The 19,220-nt window shown below is 30.5% G+C and overlaps 1 protein-coding gene and 1 non-coding gene across 2 annotated transcripts; one reads left to right on the top strand and one right to left on the bottom strand.

The window, feature by feature from the left end:
* The first annotated feature begins 59 nt into the window (after window positions 1-59).
* Window positions 60-131, top strand: TRNAQ-CUG (transfer RNA glutamine (anticodon CUG)). Its single transcript has one exon. It is a non-coding gene; the product is annotated as a tRNA-Gln (tRNA).
* A 665-nt stretch (window positions 132-796) lies between these two features.
* On the bottom strand, window positions 797-6,279 carry LOC105783795 (probable LRR receptor-like serine/threonine-protein kinase At2g16250). Its single transcript, XM_052626831.1, has 4 exons — window positions 3,596-6,279; window positions 3,247-3,375; window positions 2,337-2,359; window positions 797-1,919 (listed from the first exon to the last, which is right to left on the bottom strand). Exons 1-4 carry the CDS (start codon window positions 5,542-5,544, stop codon window positions 1,300-1,302), a joined length of 2,721 nt encoding a protein of 906 aa, XP_052482791.1. The 5' UTR covers window positions 5,545-6,279; the 3' UTR covers window positions 797-1,299.
* Between the last annotated feature and the right edge of the window lie 12,941 nt (window positions 6,280-19,220).

Here is a 19,220-nt window from a genome sequence, read left to right as displayed (position 1 = left end):
CATAGCTTCGTTGCATTAAAATAGTATTAAAAATAAAGGTTTGAGAAGTTAGCCAACATGGTTCCATGGTCTAGTGGTCAGGACATTGGACTCTGAATCCAGTAACCCGAGTTCAAATCTCGGTGGAACCTTTCTTATGTTTTTTTCCTTTACTTTTCCGTTGTCTATTCGCAATGTCTATTACTAATGGTGTTCAAATGATTTAGTTATTAACTGTAAAAATATATTATATAAATTATTTATTATTTATTTAGATTAATTAATTTAATTTAGTTAATTATCCAATTTCGAACTAAATTAATTGATAATCGAAATTTAGTTTTGATCATATCTATTTTTGTTTTCCACAATATTTAGAATTATTTAGTATCTTCTCAATCCATAGATAAGAGAAATATGCGCTTTAACGCACTCTACATCCTCTTACATTGACCCTTGATTAAATTTAGAGTTAAACCAGATTAAAATTTTAAGTGAGAGAATGTAATCTCAATGTTATTTTCTTCCTTTACAATACTCGATGGAACCTCTTCCTTTTGTTCATTTTCCTATAGAAATTTCATTGCTTTGCCTTCCTTTTTTATATTTGAAACTCTCGATGAACTGTAGTTATATTGGGTTACATTGAAACTTAGAGCCAACCTGGGGATGATTGGACCCCTAAATGAAGAAAAGCTCTCCCAATCCTGTTTTATCCATCCACAAAACTCAAATATATAGTGTTTTTCCCACTTGCATCGCTTAATGTATCTGATTCATACTGTTTTTTTTCACCATCATAGACTAGAAAATAAGATTTGCACCAAATACTGCCACCCTTTCAATTAGTACTATAATTTCCATAGAAATGCCTAACAAAAAAAGAATCAGTATAATTTCTTCTTTCCCCTGATTTTCATTTTTTTTTCTGCATAGCTGAAAATCTGATATGAATGAAAGAATCCTGGACAATTACAATTTACATTGCGCAAAAGGACCACAAACACAATAACAAATAAAAATTGTAGCTTGTTCTTATTCTGAAACAAGCTGTCAAACAAATATGACCTACTACTTGTCAATGCCCCCCCCCCTTTCTTTGCCCCGACCCTTTTATCCATATCCATCCAGTCACAAACTAAAACCACTGTCCACGACACTCGAATTCGCGAAACTCGGTAGTTAATGAACATCTAAAGAAGTTTTGTGCATCCTCAAAGCCTCCCAGTCCAGTGCAAAATATCTGCTGACCAGAATGCACTTGAATGGGAAGCCTGCTGTCTTGTTAAGAAAGAATTGGAGAACGAATTAACCTCTATACTAGTCACGATCCTGTCGTTCTATATCTTGCTGTGGTTTAGGTGGTTCCGGGAAAATCTCCTTTGAATGCCGCCTACGTGAAGATGAATGGTCGCCTCCACCATTCTGAGCACTGCCCTGCGAACCCGTCGTTCCTGAATGTTTGAAACTACTTCCCCCTTCAGCTCTAGTAGTGGAGGCTGCTGGAATACCGGCTACATCCAAAGAGCTTTGACGCCAGCTACCAAAAAGAGCAGCATTCCAAGATCCTCTTGATGAGGTTGTTCTAAGCCTTGCTGAGCTTGTATTGTCTTCCCTAACCACTCTCAAGGGATTTTCCAAAGCTTTTAGGATATATCTCATTGGGGGCCGTCTAGAAGGCTTTGGATTGAGACAAGACCTCGCAACAATGGCCATGGCCCAGACTTCCTCCAATAGATCGTCGTCCACAAGAAGAGACGGGTCCAAAATTTTGGTCACAAGTTCCTTATCATATATACTTATGCATTGTAGTGTTTGTTCTAACCATTCCTTCATCTCGGTATCACTCGATGAACTGATCTCCAGCTTACCTGTTACCAACCCAAGTAAAACTTTCCCGAAGCAGTAAACATCGTAGGCGCATATTGCTGTAGATGAACCTGCATGTTTTACAAATAAAAAAGGAAATTTCAGAAAAAGATTTCGGATTTGAAGAAAAATGTTTTACTGTCAATTCTATGCTCTCAAGCAAATTTACTGGCAACATTTTGTCTGTCCTAGAATTAGAATTTATTTATTTGTTAAGTCTAAATGAGTAGGCATATTGCAGCAATAAGCTGCCGATCTAATAAAAGGGGGGATATGAAGAAGGAAGCGAAGTTGAATTTTCAGGTACAATGCTTGCCGAATGTGAACCTCGAATGACAATGGTTGCTAATTAGTAAAAATGGCTGAATGCATGTAATGAACATGTAGGATCTATAGTGCAAAGCAGGATATATCAACAAATGAACCGCCCAGTGGTAACAATGAGATCTAAAATAAGCGTGAATTTTACAACCGAAATGTATACATACCTAAAGAACCTTGTTCAGATGACCTGCATGCAGCAAAGAAAAAACTGTAAGACAACCTTTACCGATAAAACAAGCATAAAAAACCATGAAATACAACTCAAACATTTTGTTTGAAACAGCAATAAGATCAAAAAAGAGACATGCTATTTGCTAATTACTACTCGGTTTTCAAAGAATGTTGATGCATATGGGCCTGGCATTGCTTCATATTGTAGATTCGTATCAATATATAACATTTTTATTTAACATGTAAACTGCAGCACTCTACTGCATCAGACATTAAAACCTGATCTCGGGTTAATCCCTTTGAGTCAAGGAAACATGCTTCCGTCAAGGAAAAATATGCACCGGAACTAGAATGAAGCAAATCACGATGGACTTAAGTGTCTCAAAGTTCATATTTTATAATCCGATGTCCTATTAGTCCGTTCCATTGTTTGTAGCTAAAACATAGAACAATGTAGAAGTACAACACTGTTGAATTAGATTCTCCCTGTGAAAACCATACACATTAAATCCTCAACTTCATTCTGGTAAAAAGAAAGTTGATTTTACGAGAGAAACCTAAATGAGTCTTTATCTACTAGAACTCATGACAACTAAAGGAAGTAATAATGCAAAATCCAGTGTTATCCATAAATAAGTGAAGGAACCCATGGGGAAAAAATCGATAAATATTTGAATTAAAAGGCGGCTGACAACATTTTTCTGCAACTTCTTAAACTACAAAATACACATGCCAAACCACAACACCCAAGAGACTAACAAACATTAAAAAAGTCGACTGTATCGGGAAACTGACTAAAAATTGAATACGTAACAATCAATATGCAATAAACCGTTGAACAAACATCTTATGTGAGCTACAATATTCATCTATGTATATAATACAGTTCTGCAGAATACTCACTGTGGCAACCGCAGTAATCTTGTGATTCTATTTTGATGACCATCACCTTCATGAGCGCAGACCTCGCTCAAGCTCCCCAATCTCACTTCAAATTTATCATCAAGAAGTATACTGCTAGCTTGAACATCTCTTCAATAACAAAAGAAAACATGTCACCACGAGTTTTTGTACAGCGTACATAAGCTAATCAATAAATTATCTATTGCACACCGAAATGAAAAAAAGATATGAGGCAGTTTTTCCAGTAAATTTCTCTACATGCCAACTTATGAGAAGTTACGATATATATGAGAAAAGAATTGTGCAAGTGAAGGCAGTTTAAGCATAAAAATGGAAAGCTGCAAAATACCTGTGGACAAGGGGTGGTGTGCATTCATGATGCAGAAAAGATAGGCTTTCTGCAGCTCCTATAGCAATTTTCAATCTTGTTATCCAATCTAATGACTGTAAACTATCATCCTCTGAACTCTTTTTCCTGTACAAGGAACTTGACAAGTCCCCATTCGGCATATATTTATAAACCAAGAATTTTTCATGTTCTCTCTCTAAACAATGTCCCAATAAGGGAACAACTCGTGGATGTGAAACTTTACTAAAGAACTCCAGTTCAGAAAGGTACGCATCCTTTTTAATTGACTGCAAATCGATCCTTTTGACAACAACAGGAAGCCCGCCTTCTAAGATACCTTTGAAGAGATCACCAGAATGACCATGCTTGATGAGGTTTGCATCATTAAGATCACCAGTGGCTTCAAGAAGTTGCTGATAGGTAAATAAATCACCTAGGCTCGAAAAATTAATTTCTTCTACTGGTGAAAGAGATGTTTCTCTAGCAGGAACTGCTCCCACATCGATCCCTCTATGATTCCTTGTGCTCCTTTTACGGAAACATAGAACCACCAATAGCAACAACATTAGTAGCACAACAAGCCCTGCTCCTCCTAAAACTGCAGCCAGTATAATTATCCTTCTGTTGCTCCTTTGACTTTCAGTTGCAGGGGGTTCAGTTGAATTTGGAGGCCCGAAATTATCGAAACTCAGGCCCCTCTCAGCATAGAATGATACACACTCTGTTAAAGTCCTCTGGCTTGACACACTTTGGAGACAGTTAGTGCTAAGAAATGAATTGTCATGCGCATAGTCTGGAACCCTGCCTTCAAAATAGTTTCCAGACAAATCAGTAGAGATAAACCTTCGAAGAACAGTGGTGAGACCTCCATAAAACTTGTTCTGGGAAATGTTAAGTACTGCAGCAGTGGCATTATCATTCAAAGCAGAATTAGGCAGCATCCCTGTGAAATTATTGTGAGAGATATCGAGCAAGTTCAACTCAGGTAGTGACCATAATACTTCAGGAAGGTCGCCACTGAAACTATTATTTCTCAGAACTATAATCCGCAACTGACTTGGAGAAGGGAACAATGCGACCGGAAGAGACCCTTGGAGGCCATTGTTCCCGAAGTCCATTGTCTGCAAATTTCTTAACCCTCTAAGATCTCGTGGCACTGACCCTGACAAACCATTGCTGCTGAGATCAAGGTCAACCAAGCTATCAAGGTCACCAAGTTGTGCAGGTATTGAAGACGTTAATCTATTGCTTGAAAGATTCAGAATTTGTAGCTTCAAAAGGGATCCAACGCCAGGAGGAATCGACCCCGTTAAGTTATTCAAGGAAATGTCAAGACTTGTTAAATTCCTTAGTGATACAAGTGATGATGGAATAGATCCAGTAAGCGAATTCTTCGAAAGATCAAGAACCAAAAGTCTTAACAATCGACCCAAAGTCGAAGGAATTTGCCCGGTGAGCCTATTATCCGACAAATATAGAGTAGTTAAATTAGTCAAATTACCAATACTCAAAGGTATAACACCTGAAACATTACAAGACCTGAGATCCAACACTTGCAATGTCAACAGCCTTTGGCCAAACCAATCAGGGATAGGACCAGGAAGCAAGAATTCAGAGGCATTAAACGAAACCAAACGTGTAAAATTCGCCAGAGAATCGACAGCAAACTGCGGGTTTCGTTTGCCAACCCTCGTTCTTCTAAACCCAGAAATGTTAATGGAAGTAACACTGCCATTTTCACATCTTATACCGTTCCAGCTGGTACAAGGGTCAACTTTTCTAGGCCAATCCCTGCTTCTAAGCCCCAAAGAGGACCTCAGTTCAAATAAAGCTGTGAACTCAATGCGTGAACTCAGTCGCTGTTGCACTTGTTGCTCCAATGTAGACTCAAGTAACATCAACAACAAGAGATACAACAAAGCTACTCCTATGCTACGCTGATCCACCATGGCTCATGGAGTCTAACCCCAATCATATAAACCTTATCATTTACATGTAACGAAAATTTGACATTAAAAAAGAAAAAAACCCACTTTAGAAGAGAGAAAAAAATAGCCACTTTCTTCCCTTTTGTTGAAGACTCAAACCCGAAAAAGGAAATTTTTCCCCCCCAAAAAAAGCTCTTACCTTGATGCACCAAAGCTCTTTTTTTTTTTTCTTCAAAACTGTTGGTAACCCAATCTGTATCAACGTCTCTTCTTCTTCTTGGCTGACCCTCTTTTCTCTCTCTACCTACGTTTTTCTCTCTCTCTCTAAATCCTTCAGTTTCTTCAGTTGACAAAAGGGGAGTAAGAGAGAGAGAAAAGAAAGCATGAAATGTTTTTAAAAAATTGTAGTAAATAAATAAAAAAAGTACTAATCTTAATCAATAATTCTGGAAAGATAATAGGGAGGGAGGCCGGTCAAAAACTTAATTGGTTGGCATTTTTCATTTAATTAAGGTAAAAAGAAGCTTAATAACAGATTAACAGCCATGAACCAGTGGTAAAGTTTAAACTGGTGGCTCCGTGATTTTAATCAGAAAACAGAGCCAGGTAGGGCGCCGGTACCCTTTTTTTTTGTCTGAACTCCGGCCAGCCCTCCAAAGCCAGCTAAGCAACGCTTTAAAGAAAAATACTGCACTGCCCCCTATCATTGATCTTCCTTTAATTTCATTGTCTTGAGGGGTTTCACATGCTTTTGTTTGTTTATTTTTGTTGGCAAATTTTAGGTGAATCAGTGTCACTGTAAGGGTTTAAGGGGGGAAGTTACATTACTGGTGATGAGTTCATGTGGGGGACTCCACCATTGGCTTCATTTAGGCAAGTAGTTGGTATTTCTGACGTCCTTTGTTTCCCTCAAGTCAAACACTTTTGCCCAACCCAATTTGTTTTGGGGTTTAAGCTCACTTTGGTACCTATATACTTTTCAAATTTTCAAAATTTAATCCCTTTATTTTTTCAGTTTCAGTCCTTTTATAGATTTTATGCATAATCCAACTCTTCTCTTTGATTCCATTTCAAGTTTCAATTGATAAATTAAATATTAAAGTTGGATCTCACTTCAAATATTTTATTGAAGATAAAGAGAGTACTATTTTTTCCTTGGGATCACCCAATTTGTATTTTTTATTTTAATCATTCTAAACAATAAAAGATGCTTTCTTATGTAACAGCAATTGAGTTTAGTATTTTATTTTATTTTTACTTTTACCACAAAATGGGGATAAAGTTTTTAACCACAATTTTCTCCTCCAACAATTTTTAAAATTAGAGATTTTATTTGGGAACATCTACTTGTTTACATTTATTTACTGACAGGTTTTGTTTAAAACTTTTAAAATATTTATATTTTTCAAAATAATTTTATTTATTAAAACATTAACTCCACAGTTTAACAAATTTCATGTTGACATAACATCATTTATCTTAAAAATTAAAAATATTATAACAATTCATAAATTTTAAACATAACGATTAAACTTTGAATCCAAAATGAATTGACTTCAACCGGTATAAATATTACAACAACAGCCAATTGAGTCTTAGCTCGATTGATAAGTGTATTGTTGCTTTTGAGTGCACTGAAACATATTATCCTTCTTTAGGTGTGAGCGCTCGATTGAATCGAGTGAAAAAATTTCGAGTTAATCAAGTTGACAAGTCCTATTTTATCATCTTAACTTGATTTGATTTTTTTTAATTGAGTAAAATGTTCGAGTTAAATTAAAAAATTAAACATGTCAAATTAAAATATTGTTACAATATAATGTTGGAGCACATAAAATTGAAACTATATATATTTTTAAAAAAATTCAAAGCAAAATAATAATAATAATAATAATAATACTTTAGTATAATAAAATCGAATAATTAATTAACTTATTTAAGTTCCCAAATTTATTATTCTACAAAAATTTTTATTTTTTACCTTTTTTATATTTTTTTAGAATTTTTTTAATCTTTATAAATATTTTAAATTTTTTTTGTAATTTTTTTTGAGAAAAAGATCAATTTGTTCATTTTCAAACTTGACAAAGACCAAAAGGGTATTTATACCAATCTGTTATTCAAATTGTAAAAGTCAACTCGATTCGAACTTATACATTGGCACACATGTAAACAAGGTGCTCTACCAACTGAGCTATATCCCTTGTGTTTGTGATTCATATTTTATCATATTATGTAGATAATTTCTTGTCAAGGTGAATATTACAGGATCCAACATCATAGTCATACCCTTTTGGTCGGTTTGATTGGTATTGCTTAGAAGTAACATTAGATTTATAATCCATCGATGTAATAAGTCCCTTTTCTCTCTTTATGATTCCTTATGATAATAAATGACCTACTTAACTCAGCGGTTAGAGTATTGCTTTCATACGACGAGAGTCATTGGTTCAAATCCGATAGTAGGTAGCACTTATTAAATACCATCGATCCCAGTGTCTAATAAGTTTTTCTACCCACCTTCTTTTAGTTTTTTTTTTTTACAATGCCTAGAATTACATATAAATAAAAAGATAATACAACTTAACTTACTGAAACCCACGTTTTTTTACATTAACGACAATATTCACATCAATCAAGATAAAGATTCAACAATATAAAAAATTATTAAAAAAATATTAAAACAACACTAATGGCGTGGGCATAATAAAAAAAATAATTCTAATGTTAATTAGTTTATAAAAAAAGAAAAAGAAAATTTAGCAAATATATTTATTTTAAGACCACTTACACAAACTCAGTGCTGAAATAGTCAGCTGCGGAAACTCAGATATGATAAATCTCCTTTACACCTTCGTGCCTACCTTTACAATTCAATGAATCCATCCACCTAATTTTTTTTAAAAAAATGAAAAATAAGAACATGGGATGCATATTATATTTATTATTGTATATATCAAGTTGTTAATTTTATTTAAAAATAAAAAGAAAGAAAGAAAAGACAAAACCCCAATTAACCCAAAAAAAAAAAAAACCAGGGACACAGAGGAATGCATGCCTCTTATTCAGGTCCCTGCTTCGTAGTATCTTTGACTAAACTATAATACTGTTTCCATGACAGTGATGTTAATGTCGCCAACTCAAATTTAACCTACAATACATGTGAACTCTTTCTTTAACCTCTTACATGGATTTAGGGTTAGTTTAGTAATATTCCTCAACGCTAATTTTTTTCTTTTAGGAAGAAATTAAGATTTTCGGCTTATCAAAAAAGTGCTTTTGAGCCACTTTTTAATTTTGGAGAAGTACTTTTTTTTCAAAAAATAATTTGTTTAGGAATATTTTTATCTCAGAAGTACTTCTTAGTAGCAATACCAAACACACCTTAGAACATATTCTCTCACACATAATTCACTTCATACACATCTTTGCCTTTGTAAGTTTTATTCCCTTTTTTTGGATTATTTCGATGTTTCATATATTGTATATTATATTAGTTGGATTCTATATTGTAGTTAATCGGATAAATATTTGTATTTGTTATGTATATTTATTATATACTTTTAATTGTATTGTTTTGTATTGGCGAAGCTTTTAATTTTTTCTTGAATTGATTAATTTAAATTCAATTTCGAAGGATCGATCTGATTCAATGTGATTATGAAATGTCAACAAAAATTAAAAAAAAAATCTTTGGAAGCTAAATTTTCATGTTGAATGGGATTTAATTAAATTATAAATTTTATGGAGAATTAAATATGGAATTTATCTATTTTTAGCAAGACGCAAATGAGCTACCTATCCCATTGGCTTCATCCATGCTTTGAAAGGACCTAAAATGACGGGAATCTAATATGATTACTCAATAATATTTCATAATCGATGGCAGAAATAATAATATAATTTATAATACTACGCAAATAAATATAGTGAATAAAATCATATAAAAAGAATAAATGGTACGAAATAACCATAACAGATCGCTTGGATGGGCATCAAGTGATTGATATTATCCCCTCAAGATTAGAACTTCTTGCTTTAGAGGGTGAATTTATCAAACTCGATTAATCATTAACAATTAATCCTAATATAAGTCAATCTAATCAGAGAGATGCAAAACTAGTACTTCAAGGTCCACTACTCGTCCAAGACTAATTAATCTAAATTATTAAAATTTAAAATGATTGGTTTAATTCAGACTTAATTCACGAGTCTAATTTCCATTTTATTTTTCATGTATGAACTGAAATGCTTCCCTTTTGACGAGGGCTTTAAGAGTGAGACAAAACGAAAACAAAACAAAGTAGGCCAACTAACCTAGCTTATACCAAAATTGAATTTCCACGATACCAGCCATCCCCTTTAATTACCACTTTTCATATAATTAAATTAATATATTGAAGTATTTAAATAAACAACATCATGACAAATTAAAATATATTTTATTAAGTTAATCGAGTCTTAATTCAGTTAATATTAATATTATTTTTAATAGATTCAAATACGCTGAAACGAATTATTCTCTTATTTAAAAGTTAAAAAAGGACTTATAAATAATTAAATTCATTAATTCATATAAGCAAATATGTGGTGCTGAGATAGGCAGCGCCGCCCTCACCTCAAAGCTTTACCATGAATGCTCAAATTTTAGCACCAAATATTGCTGCCCTAGCTGTTTTTTCATTTATTGTTGAATTATTGTCAACATCAACCCAAAAAAATCGAAGTAGGTCTTCTATATTTTTGCTTTTAACTCCTAATTTTTTAATTAATGTTTTAACTCAAAATTTTCAAATATCGAATAAGTTTTTTTTTTAAATATCAGTTACCGGCATTAGACTTAATTTAAATTTCAACCTGACCCAAGATTTTAAATCTTAAACTTTGGATCTTAAATCTAAAATTTTAAACCCTGGACCCTAAAATTCTATATCTTACATCTTGGATCATAGACCATGGACCCTGAACCTTAAACATTTGACTCAGGATTCAAGATTTAGGGTCCAAGATTAAGGGTTCAGGTTTGAAAAATTATCAAAAAGATGTGTCAGTGACATGGAAAAAGAATGCTAAAATTAATATGCAGGGGCGAAGTCAGAATTTTTTTTAGAGGGGCCGAAATTAAATACAATTTCATCATTTTAATAGCCTCCATCTTTATAATTTTTAAAGGATTAAATCAAATTTTTATCATTTTTAGGTGACAAAATATAATTTTACTTTTTTTAATTTAAAATTTTAAAATATTCAAAGAGTTTAAATAAAAAATATTCTATTTTAGGGGGATTAAAGCTCCTACCAACCCCTAATTTCGTCCGTAATAATATGATATCTCTATTTCATAAAATCTTTTTTTGAATTAGATTAAAACTAGTTTAATAACTTGAAGTCGGTAATTATTAGAATTTGACATGACATGGGGCAAAATTGGACGTGGACGGATTCCTTCCTCCTTTATTTGTCTAACTTAAAAGCCGTTACACTTAGCTTATAATATTAGTCAATATTTGAAATAATAATAATAATAATAATTAAAGCATGGTCAAAACATGAACCACTACTTACAGTTATTGTCGGTAGATTTTGATGTTCTGCTTGAATTAAAAGTTGAATCTTTTTAAATAAATGTTTCAAGTTTTCTTTTTCCTTTTTTAAATGATTTATTACATTAATTCAAGCAACAGACAATTTAAAATATGAGTTAGTTGGCGTTAGTACGTGTCTGCTGATCAACAATCTAATATTTAAGGGGGAAAAAAAGGACAGTACCAAAGCTTTGTACAACTATTTGGAATTATAAATTTAAAAATTATGAGTTTTGCTTTGCATATACCACACTTAAAGCATGAATAATTGATGGAGCTTCCAGGCTTTGTACCTCCCCCCAAAATATACGAACTTTTATCACTTTACAGGCTAGTTTGTACCTTTCTATAATAATTTAATCATTGCCCTGTCTTTGGGTTCTGGCTACACCCGCCATGGACCCAACCATCCAGTCCAGCTCGAAAAATATATTTAGTTAAAAAATAAGGTTCGTTAAGTCTCGAGTAAAGTTTATTTGGCTCGGACTTTATCATAGTTGAATTAGAAAAATAACAACAAAAAAGATTATTATTTTCTTACTGTTTTGTTACTATTTTATTATTATTATTGTTTGGATATTATATAACTCTTATTTTATTGTTAATTTTGTTACTATTTTAGAGGTATTTGCTTGTTAAGTTACATTTATCTTAATATTTTAAAATTTATTTTCAATTTGTTATGTTTTTAGTATATTTTTATGTATTATATATTTTAAAATTTTTATATAAAAAATTAATTCGAGCAGGTCAAGCTCAGGCCTAGCAATTCTAGGCCTGATTTTTAGGCCCATGGACAAGTCTAGTTCTGGTTGGACAGATGCAGAATTTTAGGTCCGCTTTTTAGGTTTGAATTTGATCCAAAAATAGGCTTAAAATTCTATTTAAGCTCGACGTAGATTCAAAATACTAAACTCAAACTTTATTCGATTAGCCTGTTTTAAAAAAAATTTAGATTATTTTTTTAAAAGCTACAACTTACATGAATATTTTATTAACATAACAAATTATTTACAGCTTCCATAACTATAGGAACAGAATTTAAAAAATATAGTAAAAATTTGAAATTAAAATGAGGAATCCATGGAAATTTACTATTGCCTTCTCCGACATAAGCAATCCAAGGAAAATTTTACTACTGCAAACATAACCCATGGCAGCAACTCAAAAATAGCAAGCAAGCATACAGTTGTAGATATATGTATCCAAATTAACATAAATATAATAATATATATATAATTACTTTTTTATGTTTTTTTTTTAATTTGGGTTCCATGGAAAATATAAATATGTGATTTGGGCCGGATAAAAAAAATCTTACTCGGAGTTTGATTCATTTAGAGAATAAATCTTATTTTTTGTCTAAATTTATTTTTCAAATTTATATTTTTTTATTTTTTAAGCCGGTGGTTCGCCCCGATCAGGTCTATCCATGCTTTTGGAGAAGAAATGTGAAGCTTTGAAGTTACTCTAAGGCAGAGTCATTGAGTAAAAAATAAGCCCATGGAATGGAAACAATCATACCAAAACATTTGTATGATTATTATAAGAGGATAAACCTTCTTTCTTCGTAAAGCAAAAACAATAATCCTTGTGTATTCCCAACCACAACCAAAAACTAAGCAAACGTTTTTATCATTTTAACTACTTTGGAACTTCAAGTAGAAAATCATGGTTGAATTTATGTGTTTAAGTTGGAAGGTTCATTGAAAAACGAGAGAATTTGAATAAAAATATAAACTCGAAAAATAAGTTTAGACAAAAATTTTAAATTACATTATAATAAAAATTGATAAAAAAACATAAATATGAATTTTTAAGTATTCTTATGACAATTACAAATAATATATATATATAATTGGCTTAAGGGTGCAAAAAGCCCTCAAATTTTTTGAAAAAATACAATTAAGCCCCTGTTTTTTTTTTGCACTCATTTGGATACTTGAACTTTCAAAATGTATCAAAAAAGCCCTCAAACCTTTTCAAAAAAAGCAATTAGGCCCCTTTTTTTGCATTCAATTGGGTATTTGAACTTTTAAAATGCATAAAAAAGACCCTCAAACTTTTTCAAAAAAAGCAATTAAGCCCTATTTTATTAAAATTAGAAAAAATATAAAAATTAAAATCAATAAAAGCTATAAATATTATTGAATTTTAATAAAAATTCAAATATTAAAAATTAGAAAAATTATAAAATTGTAAAAAATATAATATACTGTAAAATTTTATAAAAATCGTAAAAAATAATAGAAATATAAAAAATATAAAATTTTATAAAGTCGTAAGAAAATTATACAAAATGTAAAGAAATATAAATTCAGTAAAATTTTGTTATAAAAATTATTGCACCAAAATAAGCATTTTATAATTTTTCTATAACTTTTATTGATTTTATTTTTTTTATCATTTTTGTCACATGTCACGTTGTGTTACGACATGTGATTACTTTAATTGAAAAAAGAAAACTAGGGTCATTAATTTTTATATTTTTATAAAATTTTACAATTTTTATTTTTACGATTTTATAAAAATTTTAATTTTAATAAATTTAAAATATTTTATATTCTTATTAAAATTTAATAAATTTTCTAAATTTTATTATTTATTATTATTTATAATTTTTTCTATTTTTAATAAGAGTAGGGGTTTAATTGCTTTTTGGAAAATTTTGAGAGTCTTTTGATACATTTTGAAAGTTTAAATACCCAATTGAGTGAAAAAAAGAGCAAGGGCTTAATTGTTTTTTTGGAAGAAGTTTTATACATTTTAAAAATTCAAGTGTTCAATTGATTAAAAGAAAAGAATGAGCTTAATTTTTTTTTGAAAAAATTTAAGGGCTTTTGACACCCTTAAACCTAAATAATTTGATGCTGATATTTAAATCTTTTAAATTTAAGGGCAATGGGACAAAGTGTTAATTTAAATAGACAAAATGAATGTTATTCAGTTCATTAAAGAAACATTCTCAAGGTCTTCTCATTCAGCACTTATTAACCATATTCAACAGATTTTGTTGGAAATGATTCAATGGGAATTTATCCATATTCCTAAAAAAAAAAACATAGAAGCTGATCGCATCATATGACTTTCGACAAAAATGAGGGATTGCAACTGTTTGCAGAGAATTCGCTAAACATTAGTAGTTAAATATGATTATGTAGATGGGTTAATTTTTACACAAAAAAGGGTAAACTATTAAAATAGTCACTTTGTTTGAAATGTTACGATTAGTCACTTACGTTATCGTATTGTAACATTTTAGTCACTGAGACGTTAGCTGTCGTTAACGGTGTAATAGTATGCTGACGTAGCACGTTAAATCATCATTTCAAACAAAACATTTAGGTTAAGTTCTACAATTAGTTCTTATATTTTTTTTTAAGTAAACTTTTTTCTTTTATGTTCTTTTTTTTCTATTCTCTTTGCTTCTCCCTTTGTTTTCCTCTCTTCTTCATTTCTTTTAACATAGTTTTTTTTTATGTTTTCCATTTGTTAAAACTAGTCTACAAGCTCGCCTTACTCGAAAAAATTAAATTGTTTTAAAAATGAAAGTATAAGGACTAGTTTTAACAAATGAAAATCATAAAAAACTACGTTAAAAGAAATGGATAAGAGAGAAAACAGAGGGACAATCAAGAAAATGGAAAATAAAGGAAAATAAAAGTTAAAAAAGATAAAAGAAAAAAATTTAAATTGCTCAAAACGAAAAAATATGGGATCAATTATATATATTAAACTAAAATTTTTGTTTGAAATGGTGATTTAACGTGCCATACCAATTTACTATTACACCGTTAATAGTAATTAACGGTTCAGTACAACACAATAACTATTTAAAAACAAAAACAAAAACAAAAACAGTAGCCATATGAACTTGGAATGTAAATTGTAAGGTCAAGGTGGACAAGAAGTTTGAATTTGAGGTTGGATTCAACAGCCTTTTAGGCCATCTTTGAAAGATAAAGGCTTTGCATAAATTAGGCCCAACCCAATCAAAATGAATAGTTGGGTATATTCCAAAATACAAGATTGCCCATAAGTCCCACTTCTTTTACATTTGGTTAAAATTTGCTGTTAGTCCCTATATTTTCACAAATTTTAAGATTTAATCTTATAATTAAAAGGTTAAAGATTTAACTCATACTATTTTTTTTTTTTAAAAACCTCAATCCAATCATTCAAATAATAAGTGTTTTCCTCTAGAATTTGTCTAGAGGCGAAGGTAGGGTGGCTCGCAAGGGCCATGGCTTCCCTAAAAATGAAACTTTGTAGTTTAGTCCATTTAGAAATAGTAAAATTATAAATTAATTTATGGTAAAATTGTACTTTGGCCTCCTAAATATGAAAAAAATATTGAATCCCTTCAAAAAATAGTATTATAAGTTAGTACATGATAAAATTATATTTTGATATCTTAAAATTTTGTAATTCAATTTCAGTCCCCCTAAAAGAGTTTTGGCTTCACCCTTGAATTTGTCAATTTATCGCGTTGATTCGGTTACCCTTATGTGACGTGACATATGATTGATGGAAATTAAACATGTTAAGTTGACAAAAATTAACGGAAACTATAAACGACAATAATGATGGGTTAAAGTTTTTAAATTGAAAAAGTAGAAAGATTGAATACTCAACTTTTAAAATATAGAGACTAAATCTCAAATTCCATCATATTTCAACGTTTACATTTTTATTTTTCTTAATTAAAAGTGAAAATTTATATTTTATTTAAAAAAATTGGTAGTTTTTTTTGGGAATAAATGAGTAGTTTTTTTATAGTGCATAAATTTTAAAATATCTATACTAAAATTGAAAATAGTTATGAAATATTAAAATTTTGAAAGAGAAAAATAATTTAAAAATATTGTGAAAAGAAGGAAAGAATAGGAATGGGCAGTTGTGGAAGTTTATGAAAAGTGGTAGTTTTTTTTTAGGGATAATATAATTTTTGGCCCTTAAATTTGTTAAGTATGTCTACTTTGGTACTTAATTTTTTTGGGTTCACTTTGTGACTTGAACTTAACAACTAGGTCCATTTTGGTCCTTGAACTTGAAAATTATAAAAGTTTGATTATGCGACATTTTGAGATTGTACCATAACATTACTTGAAAAATAATTATATAAATTTTTATGTGATAATGTGATGCAATATTAAAATGTCACATTCAGTGTTTTAATAACCGGATTAGTGGTTGAACCAGCCAGGCCACCGATTCTTGATTTGATCGGTTCAACCGTTAGACCAACAATAAATAAATATTCATAAAAATCTAAAACCTTTAAAAATAAACAAATTATTAAATTGATTCAACTTGTTCAACTATTGGTTTTTGTCCCAGAATTTGATTTTCACCACCAAACAGTTTCCAGTTTAATTGGTCAACCCCTTTATTCGGAATGTTATACTGATCGCTTCTCAATCCAATTAATCTGATTGACTAATTCAAGTTCAAAGACCAAAATAGATCTAGTTGCCAAGTTCAGATGCCAAAATAGACCCAAAAAAAAAAGCATATACTAAAGTGAACTTAGTTACTATGTTCAATGGCAAAAAATTATATAACCCATTTTTAAAGCTAAAGTGGTAATTTCTTTAGACGTGAGTTTTGTTTTATTTAAAAAGGAATAGTTAAAATTTATTAATCTGCCCTTTTATCCTATTTGCATTTTAATTATATTATTATTTAAATATATATTTTTTACATTTTTGATTAATTTGTGATTTTTTATATAATGTTTAGAACTATTCATAATTTATTTCCAACCCTTAACTACGTGTTTCAACGTGCTCGAACCTACGTCTTCCTGCACTGGCAACAATGTCGATGCTAATCGAGTTAAGGTCCAGTCAATATTAATTAGTGATATTAATTCAATAAGGGTTTTTCTTTTGGTATTCTTTATATCTGTTTTACGGGCCATGTTTGAGATTAGTGGTTACTTACTTGTCCCTTCTAATAATATCGTCTCTAATGTTTAAACATGCATCTTCCGTTAATAATGCAATGTGCTTTACCATTGATAAAATAAATCAATTATGAAACAATATAATTTCTTTACCATCAAGATAGAGCCGTTAAAAAAAAAGAATAGAACAATTAAAATAAGAGTGTTTTTCTAAGAAGTAAACATTAATTGGGTAAACTACATCATTAATCACTAAATTATGTGATAAAAATAGTGGACTAAGATCGATTTAAGTTATTTGACTTGAGAAAGATCCAGATTTGACCAGTAAAAAGAAATAAACAAATTTAGAAAGAAAAAACGAAAACACTAAAAGAAGAAATTTGAGAACAAAGAATAAATAAAAATAATAAATAACTAAAGAAACGAAAATTTTAAAAAAGTAAAAGATGGAACAAGTAAACCGATGGATATGGTGGATAGATGAATAAGTATCCAATTGAACCATTTGAGATATAAACCGCAAGAAATTCAATTAATCTAAATAATAAGTAGTTTTAAGCTAAAACTTCGCTTACTAAGAAACATAAAAATCCTAAATAACATAAAACTTAAAAAATATCCAAACTCGAATAAATAAATAATGAAACCTAATAAATACAACATTGAACTCATATATAATAAAAATTAAGCCTAAAAATTGACCCAAATATAATTTAAACTCGAATTAAAAACTCGAAACTCATAATTTCCGTAATAATCCCGTCCAAAAATTCTGCTCGCATAATCTTCACTAGAACAGTTATAACTTGAGCTCCCAAACTTGAATTCAAATGATTCAAAGTGTTTTTTTGAACCTAAGAGATATATGGAGACATCTCAACCTAGAAATGTCTAGATCTCATTCAAAAAGTTATCAAAAGTCTATTGATTTTCCAATTTTGAAAATTTACAACTTTGGTGAATAAAATTTAATAAATTTCACCCCATTCGTACATGTATCATCCCCTCTTTCCTCGAAAATATTTATCTTTGAATCTTGTATTTGGTTGAATAAAAAGGAATCTTTATCATAGGTGGAATGGGTTAATTGAGATCCTTTCAAATGATTAACAAATTCCTAAAAGAATGAAACAAATCCGCTAGACAAATTCAAGTTAAGGTTAGTGAAAACATAACCATTCCCCACTTTTGGATAGGTTCTCTCTTTCTTTACTAGATCTAGACTCAACAATAGGCACAAAATCACACTTATTGTCTTCACAAACGGTGTCACCTGGAGTCTCTTACTTATTCATATCATTATCATCAATGGTAGCACTCAAAGAAGACTACTTAATAGGCTTGGTGTCATTCGTATATTTTTCTTTGCAACTTTCATCATTGGGTGGATAGTGAATTGGACATTGGGAACCACACTAATGACATTTCACAATAGGTGAGAGATAAATCATACTCTCGTTTGCTTGTTGGCATTTTTTTTATGCTCCTCAAAAGGTCAATTAAGTATGTGTATCCCGCTATGATCTTTGGTCAAATGCCTTTCTTGACAAATCCATTGACAATAGAATATTTTTGGGCATTGGAAACAACATGTTCGTGCGGTTTTTTACAAACACGACATCTATGCTTTGCCCAAGGTTTATTATTCTCCTCTTTTATACTATGCGTGTGTACCATTATTAGAGGCTAAAATAAAAGACATTCAAACAAGAAAAGTTGGTCAAAAAGAATTAACCCTCACTGTTATGCACTCGCAATAAACTATAAACAACTCTAAGAGGCAAAAAGTTGAGATTTTCTTACTTATAACTTTTAAAGAGTAATCAAATTCAATAATATTAAAAAAAATGTGGGATCACTCTCTAACAAAGATAACCTAAGGCTCTAAGAAGCCAAAGAAAAACTTGACTCAAAATGAAATAAGTCGCTCACAGAAAGGAGATGCAACTCTTTTTGTACTTATTAACACAAGAAGAGAAAATGTGTTAGAATGCGTAATAGAATAAGAAAAGCTAAAAACAATGCGTAATAGAATAAGAAAAGCTAAAAACAAAAGAATACCTAAGACTAGAATAAAAAAAAATGAACTACCCAATAGAAAATCCGAAATAATGGAAAATAACTTGAATTTTTCGTTTACAATCTTCCTAATGTGCTAAAATCACAAAATTGAATTGAACCCTCTTTATATGATAAATATC

Source organism: Gossypium raimondii, chromosome 13, assembly GCF_025698545.1.
Source record: "Gossypium raimondii isolate GPD5lz chromosome 13, ASM2569854v1, whole genome shotgun sequence".
NCBI classification, from domain to species: Eukaryota; Viridiplantae; Streptophyta; class Magnoliopsida; order Malvales; family Malvaceae; genus Gossypium; species Gossypium raimondii.
Note: the sequence above shows the minus strand (reverse complement) of the source record. Positions and strands in the feature narration are given on the sequence as shown.

What these genes read in the sequence shown, in the direction of transcription:
- LOC105783795 (XM_052626831.1), bottom strand. Translation starts at nt 5,544, where the DNA reads ATGGTGGATCAGCGTAGCATAGGAGTAGCTTTGTTGTATCTCTTGTTG. An exon ending in ACACCACCCCTTGTCCACAG is followed by an intron (nt 3,376 to 3,595) that starts GTATTTTGCAGC and finishes TTGTTATTGAAG; the next exon opens with AGATGTTCAAGCTAGCAGTA. An exon ending in ATCTGAACAAGGTTCTTTAG is followed by an intron (nt 1,920 to 2,336) that starts GTATGTATACAT and finishes TAAAACATGCAG; the next exon opens with GTTCATCTACAGCAATATGC.